The sequence below is a fragment of the Propithecus coquereli genome, unplaced genomic scaffold (genome assembly GCF_000956105.1).
Source record: "Propithecus coquereli isolate 6110/MARCELLA unplaced genomic scaffold, Pcoq_1.0 Scaffold6, whole genome shotgun sequence".
In the NCBI taxonomy this organism is placed as follows: Eukaryota; Metazoa; Chordata; class Mammalia; order Primates; family Indriidae; genus Propithecus; species Propithecus coquereli.
The window spans coordinates 7,789,446-7,797,324 of NW_012151951.1; the positions used below are offsets into that span (position 1 = coordinate 7,789,446).

Genomic DNA, 7,879 nt, shown 5'->3' on the forward strand with positions numbered 1-7,879 from the left:
GGGTGGTAGTCACAGATGAAAAAAGAAGTGGGGGTGGAGCGTGCAGCACATCACAGCATAGTCTGGTTCTTGGCTACCTTTTCTACAGTTCTCTCTCCATCTACTTTGGTGACTCCTTGTCCTCCACCTAAATGCAGTTATTCTGTGAGTTTCTCTCCTTATAGACTCCACTTTGGGGATCTCATCCAATTAATACCTTCAACTATTACTTCTCTAATTCTCAGTCCTGTGCTTTAATCCTGAATTGGCTTCCAATTCATATTTTTTGAGAAATGTAGATAAAGCTGGGAGTGATACCTCACACCTGTAATCCCAGCACTTTGGGAGGCCAAGGAAGGAGGATCACTTGAGACTAGGAGCTCGAGACCCACCTGGGCAACGTAGCAAGATTGCTATCTCTACAAAAAAAAAAAAAAAAAAGAGAAATGTAAATAAAGATCAGAATTAGTTTGTGTTTATCTAGGGGTCTAAACTTCCCCAAGTATAGACCACTTGGGGTAGTACAGTTATTCCGGATGCAGTGGATTTCCCTATTTTCTTTAAAATTTTTCCAAGTCCTAGATTCTTAAATAATTAACTACATTTTTGCCTGCTGCTCAGATTGAGGACAAAGCTGTTCTTACTTATTTTTTTAGTTAATGATTTTATTGCTTGAATAGACAAATTTATGCAACCAGGGCAGAGGCTGCGAATGACTTATACTTCCAACTGGGAGGGAGGTCTCACTTGGTTTTGTAATATCGGGCCAATTGGTGAATTCAGTTATCAGAATCAGATGGAATTTAGCATCCTTATCCTTCCTGTCGTGCTCAAGATGCTTTGGAATAGCAACCGCTTTCTTAATTAAATGGTAGAGATCTTCAGGAAGATCAAGAGCAAGTCCTGTGGACTTAAGAATTCTCAAGATTTTATTGCCTGTCACAAACCATACCTGTGCAACCCCCAGGGTCGCACTGATTTGTGAGGGAGTTGTTAGGTCTGTCTGGATGTTCCCCGGTCCTCAGTTCCCAGCGCCAGGAATGAGTACAGGTACCGATCACTGATGACAAGTGATCGCAAGTACGAAGCAATTCCACATGAGCAGTTTGTTACAGAAAAGAGAGACACCATACAGAGTGCAGTGGAAGTGAAGAAGGAAGCTATACAAAGTGAAAATACCTTCCGGAGAGAGGAATGGACTCCCGGGTGGTCGTCTTTTATTGGCCTGGCCTGGGGCAGGGCTTGCAGGTGTGGGATGTTACCAAAGGACTGACAGGTGTTCTTATATAACAAGGTCGCATCAGCTTATGCTCCACACGCGTGTAAACCTCAAAACCCCAGATTCCTGGTTTTCTGTTAACTACTTTTTTTTCCTGCAGTCCCTTCCCCTGATTGGTCCCTGGCTTCTCCACCCCCTAGGAACCGCCCTCCTGGCCTACACCTACCACCTGCATATTTGATCCCTACCTAACAGGAGTGGCGCCCCTCTTGGCCAGTTTGCAAATCTGCTCCTTCACATTGTCAAATGTCAACTTCAGCCCAGTGGGGATGCTGAGCGGTAGGGTAAGGCCGTCAGGGACAGACCCTTCCGAGGAGCATGCATGCGACCATGGCAGTGGCAGTCAGGCAGCAAAAAGGGCTCCTCTTATGTTTTTGAAGGTTAGTTTTGAAGAGCAGCTTGTCTGCTGTAGCTCTGGAAGTAAATTCACTGTTCTCCTCCCTAAAGTGTTCCTAAATCTCTCTGAACTTCTCTAGAAGCTGTCTTGTCCAACATACTGGCAGTATTTCCCGGTAGGGGCTTTGATGGCGGAATGATCCGATTAGAGCTCCGTGTTCCTAAAGTGGGTCTCTCCTAGGGCAGGTCTTTCCTAAGGCAAAACTAGTACAGTGGGTGGTTAAGAGCCTAGACCCGGCAATGGGCCTGCCTGTGTTCAATTTGCAGCTCTGCCACTACCGGCTCTGTGCCTTTGGACAAACTTGGGTGTTTGAGTTTTTCATCTGTAAAATGTGGATAATGCTACTCCCTAATTCAACGGGTTATTATGAGGATTAAATGAATTAAACTGTGAAAGAACTGGCCCATATTAAGAACTATATAAGTAACTATTATTATAACCAGTCATCTTTTACTGTTTGATCCCCTAGTTAACTCATCAGCCTTGGCCTCTCACAACTGGTAATCTCTATTTATTGGGCCAGAGCAGCTCTTTAATTTTCTGAGTTATTTCTTTAAGCATTTAACGTTTTCAGTTAGAAATATTATCTAATACAGGCAAGGTACGGAGGCTCACACCTATAATCCTAGCACTCTGGGAGGCTGAGGCAGGTGGATTGCTTGAGCTCAGGAGTTTGAAAACAGCCTGAGCAAGAGCGAGACCCTGTCTCCACTAAAAATAGAAAAAAATTAGATGAGCAACTAAAAATAGAAACAAAAAATTAGCCAGGCGTGGTGGCTCGTGCCTGTAGTCCCAGCTACTTGGGAGGCTGAGGCAGGAGGATCGCTTGAGCCCAGGAGTTTGAGGTTGCTGTGAGCTATGATGATGCCAGGGCACTCTAGCCGGGCAACAGAGTGAGACTCTGTTTCAAAAAAAAAAATTTTTTTTTTTCATTAGTTTCCTTTTTTCTGGGTAGATGTAAGTGAGAAAAACATGCTCAGGGGACTGGAAAGGCTCAGGTTACTCATAAACCACTGGCCTCAGAAGGTTGGAAGTGGTGGAAACGGGAAGCAGCAGTTCCTAGAGCCACGTCCTTCACTTGCCGACTTCATCCTGGGTCGGCTGCGGCGTGGGAGCGCCGGCTCCGCCCACCCTTGGCTACCGGCCAATCGCTGCGGCCCGTGGCGCCCGAGGCTGCCACAAAGGCGGGGCCTGCTCCAGCGTGAGGTTGGCTTGGGGTGAGTTCCCGCTGCTCGGCCCTGCCCTTGAGTACTCGGCTCCGACGTCTGCGACACACCATGGCTGTGCTGGCGGCACTTCTGCGCGGCGGCGCCCGCAGCCGCAGCCCCCTTCTTCGGAGCCTGGTGCAGGTGAGCGGGGCTCGTCCCCGGGTGGGCCTCGGCCCCACTGCGCCCGGACCCGGGCTCCGGTGAGCCCCTTCCCCTGCCTCGGATGGTCCCTGCTGGCGGCGTAGGCCCAGAGACAGTCTCCCGACGGGGGTCTCGCCCCAAAAGTTCCCTAAGTGCTCCGACAACGCCCAGGGACTCTCTTATCCATACAAGGCGCGTGTCTGCGTGCAGGGTCTCCGCCTGAACCGCACAGTTGCTGATTCTGCTGTGTCAGGCACACGCGTGGGCAGGCAGGGAGGCCCAGGATTGGCTCTCGCTCCGTCCGGCTGGAGAGAGATTTTGCAGGCCCATACAGCTGTTTCCGAGATTGTCGTCAAAACATATTAGTGCGCATTATTGTCAAGAGAGAGGTTTTCTTTTCTTTTTTCCAAATGGTAGGTAATCATTGGGCATACAAGGGGTGAGGACGCTATATGATAATAAACAGATGATAACACAAGAAATAAATTTTCCACATGTTGAAGCTAGAGAACCTGCACCCCAGATTTAGTGTCTGGCAAAGCCTCTAGAATAGGTAGAGGAGAACTTGAGGGTGTGGTTGGTGAAGCTCGAGTTTTCCAGGTTCGTTGGGTTAATAAGCTTTGAAATCCTTATGTTGCAAAAGTTTGGATTTGACCCCGGTCAGTGGGGACTGTTGCTGCATTTGTTTTTGTCATAATCAGAGGTCATGAAGAATTAGAGTTGGGGGAAGACCAATGTCTGAATGTAGAGTGTCTTAACTTGAACTAGGGTGCTGGCAATAGGAGCTGAAAGGGAGCAGCATTATGCAAGAGCATTATGCAAGATTATGAAAGAATAAACATACAATTTGATTATTAATGGAGTGAGGGTGGGAGCCAAGGGCAAAGTGAGAGTCTAAAATCAATCCTGGGTGACTGAGATAATAGAAAAGTCAGGAGTAGGTTTGCAGGACAGACGAGTTCTTAGTCTATTTGTTAGTTTCATGGAATGACTCCAGAAATCACAAAAATGTAGTTAGGTTAACTTGGATTTCAACCAGTATTGACTAGGTGAAATAGGTGAACTAGGTGCTCTAGGTATGTTAAAAAAAAAAAATGCAGAAGTGCAGAACCTTGTAAATTATGGTTTAATTAAGCTCTCACAATCAGACACAAATGTTCCTTAAAAAAAAATGAACCTGTAGGTTATAGACATATGGTATGTGAGGAATCAGCTGTATTGGATGTTATTTGAATTGAATGGTCATTTACTGAACCATGGAAATCGGTTTGTTTTAACAGGATTTTCAGTTTTCTCTGCCATCCTGTGGAATGGAATTTGACCTCTCCCATTACAGTGGCTCTCACCCCTTTGCCTCCCAAATCTCTTTTATGGTCAACAAACCTTGATGGACTTTTTTGGACCTTGTTGCCTTTCTAGCTCTAATGACTTTTCTCTCTGGTCAAAGGAGTCATCTCTACTTATTACCTCCCATTTATTCTATATCCATTTCTCTTTAACCCTCTGCAGTTAAATTTCTATGCCATTCAGCTGAAAAATACCAGTATTTTCTTTTTTCTGTGTTTTTTTCTTCTTGACCTTTATACTATATTTGACACTATTGACTACTCCTGCCTTGAATTTGATCCAGTATTATTCTGCATCTTTTAATGCTCAGACTTTTTTTTTTTTTTTTTGAGACAAGAGTCTCACTCTGTTGCCCCGGCTAGAGTGCCGTGGCGTCAGCCTAGCTCACAGCAACCGCAAACTCCTGGGCTCAAGCAATCCTCCTGCCTCAGCCTCCGAGTAGCTGGAACTACAGGCATGTGTCACCATGCCCGGCTACTTTTTCCCATTTTTGGTAGAGACGAGGTCTGGCTGTTGATCAGTCTGGGCACCAACTCCTGACCTCAAGCAATCCTCCCACCTCACCCTCCTAGAGTGCTAGGATTACAGGCATGAGCCACCATGCTGGCCAGTACTCAGGATTTTAAAAAAATTTCCTGTGTTTTGCTGATCCTGGGCCTGTTTGCTCCCTGATTCATTTCTCTCTCCTCCCTATTCTGTCTGTACTGCTGTGGGGCTAAGCCTTACAGGTTGTGTTTCAAAGGCTCCAGCTTCAGCTGGCTTCTTGCCGAGTTGAAGATTGGAAGATAGGAGGAAGGCAGAAGCCAGGAGAATTTCTCTCTCTTTCTCTGGCAGTGTCTGTGTCTCTTGTGGTTCCTCTTTCTGCCAGGCCACCCTGACACTTGCTTACCCTTTGGCTTTGGTAACCTTGCATCTTTCCTTTGTCCTAACAGCCTAAGTGCGCTGGTGCCTTTCTTTTGCTAATTTCTATATTGCCTAAGCATCATCTGTTGTTCTCAGCTCTTTTGTCACCTGGCATTTCATCCTTTGCATTCGATGGTTTCTAATAGGATGATTTCTGTTTTCCTGGTTGAATCCTGATGGGTACACTCATTGTTTTTGCTCCCTTTCTGTTCCCTTTCACTCTGTGCATTCTCCAACCTTAGAAATCGGGGATTTCTTTTTGTAAAGGCCAAGGAACAGTCAGAATGTTATGGTAATCAAATAGTGATCGTGGTGTGATGTGGTAGTAAACAGGGAGAGAAATGGATAGATTCAAGAGATGGTAAAGGGGCAGAATCTATTGAACTTAATGACTGGCTGTGAGAGGCTGCGAGACAAGAAATGAAGTATTAATATAATTTCTGGGGCCCAGCCTTTGGCATGTAGGTGGATAGGAGAGGTTTTCACTGAGGAACAGATTTGAGTGTGGAAGGAAAGTGATGAGTTGAGTTTTGGACTTGCGCTGGGAGTTCTCTGGTTAGGTGGAAGGGTCTGGCACACAGGGGAAGGACTGGATGAAATACAGACATGGGACTCATTGGCCATAGATGGCAGTGGAATCCACAGGAATTGATGAGCTCACCTAAAGCGGGCACGTAGAGGGAAAAGAGAAGAGGGCATAGCATGGGGTCTTTGGGGGACACAGTATTTCAGGCACAGATGGAACAAGCAGGAACCTGTGAAGATGAGTGGAAAGAAAGGACAGTGACTTAGAAGAAAACAAGGGGAATGTAGTATCACCCGAATGCCAAGGGAGGTTAGATTGTCAAGGAGTCTATTAGTTTCCCAGGGCTGCAGAGTTGCACTAATTGGGCAGCTTAAAGCGATGGAAATGTATCGTCTCCCAGTTCTAGAGGCTGGAAGTCCAAAATCATAGTGTCAGCAGGGCTGTGCTCCCCCTGACTACTTACATGAATCCCCCCTTGCCTCCTCCTAGCTTCTGGTGGGTGTGGGCAGCCTTCAGAGTTCCTTGGTTTGTATCATAGCTTCATTGCTCCAATCCCGCATCTACACATGGCATTGACCCTGTGTCTTTACTTCATCTTCCTTCTGTGTATGTCTGTTTCTGTGTCCAAATTTTCCCTTTTTATAAAGGTACCAGTCATATTGGATTGGGGCCCACCTAATGACTGCATTTGAATTTGATTACCTCAGTAAAGATCACATTTCCAAATAAGGTTACATACTGAGATACTGGGGGTTAGCACTTCTTTTTGGGGGAGACACAATTGAACCCAAAACAGAAAGTTGGTTTTTTTGTTTGTTCGTTTGTTTTTTGAGACTGGGTCTTGCTTTGTTATTTACGCTGGAGTGCAATGGTATCCTCATAGCTCACTGTAACTTCAAACTCCTGGGATCAAGCAATCCTTCTGCCTCAGCTTCCTCAGTAGCCAAGAGTACAACTTTTAAGTTTTTTGTAGAGAAGGGGACTCTCTGTGTTGCTCAGGATGGTCTTGAACTCCTGGGCTCAAGTGATCCTCCTTGCCTCGGCCTCGAAAAGTGCTGGGATTATAGGTGTGAACCACTAGTGCCCAGCCAGAAAGTTGTCAATGTCAACCATTTGTCAACACTTGTCAAAATTTAACATACCGGAGTGGTTATGTAAGATTTTAACAAAGGCATTATATAAATGAAATACATAAAATGAACATATACCTAAAACAAAAAGTGTGGATTGAGATGAGCATAACGATTTCATACTTGGAGACATTTATAAAGACATGAAGAAATACAGATTTGGGATATCATGACTTTATGTAAGAGAATTTTGCTTTCCTTATACAATAATATGCATAAACACAAGGTACTTTGATTACTAACTGCTAAGCTCTCTATCCTAAGAAGTTGAAAAGTTTAAAAATGATTTAGTCACTTTTCCCAGAATATGTTTATAATAGTGTAGAGGCCAAAAGTGGAGTCTCTGGAGTCAGACTGCCTGGATTTGCAGTGCCAGCCCTGCTGTCTCCTGGCCGCAGGACTTTGGTTTGGCTGCTTCATCCGCCAGTGCTTTCAGTTTCCTCATCTGTCAAAGGACAGTGATTGTGCCCACGGTGTCGTAGACATGTTCCAAGTCCATCTGTTTGTATCTGCCGCCTTGTTCCCTTCCTAGCATTGGTCACATCAGCTGTGTCTGGTCTCCTTCTCTTTTTCTACTTCTGCCCTACCACAGTCAGTTGTCTACACCCTGCGGCTCAGTGAGGTACCAATACCTACCTGTTAGAATGCCTAATAACAAAAAGGTTTGAAAACTGACAAGTCTTTAGGCCGGGCGCGGTGGCTCCCGCCTGTAATCCTAGCACTCTGGAGGCCAAGGTGGGAGGATTGCTTGAGCTCAGGACTTCGAGACCAGCCTTAGCAAGAGTAAGACCCCGTTTCTACTAAAAATTGAAAAAATTAGCCGGGCATGGTCACATGTGCCTGTAGTCCCAGCTACTTGGGAGGCTGATGCTTGAACCCAGGAGTTTGCGGTTGCTGTGAGCCAGGCTGACGCCCCAGCATCCAGCCCAGGCAACAGAGTGAGACTCAGTGTCTCCAAAAAAAAAAAAA

At 45.7% G+C, this 7,879-nt stretch overlaps 1 protein-coding gene and 1 pseudogene across 1 annotated transcript in view; one reads left to right on the top strand and one right to left on the bottom strand.

Moving 5' to 3' along the window:
- Positions 1-665: 665 nt before the first annotated feature.
- LOC105822180 lies at positions 666-2,934 on the bottom strand (annotated as a pseudogene).
- ACAT1 (acetyl-CoA acetyltransferase 1) overlaps positions 2,858-7,879 on the top strand; it is a 21,154-nt gene continuing 16,132 nt past the window's right edge. The window contains exon 1 of the mRNA XM_012659238.1: positions 2,858-3,004. Coding sequence (XP_012514692.1) covers positions 2,933-3,004 — 72 coding nt within the window. The 5' untranslated portion in view covers positions 2,858-2,932. The remainder of the gene's footprint in view (positions 3,005-7,879) is intronic.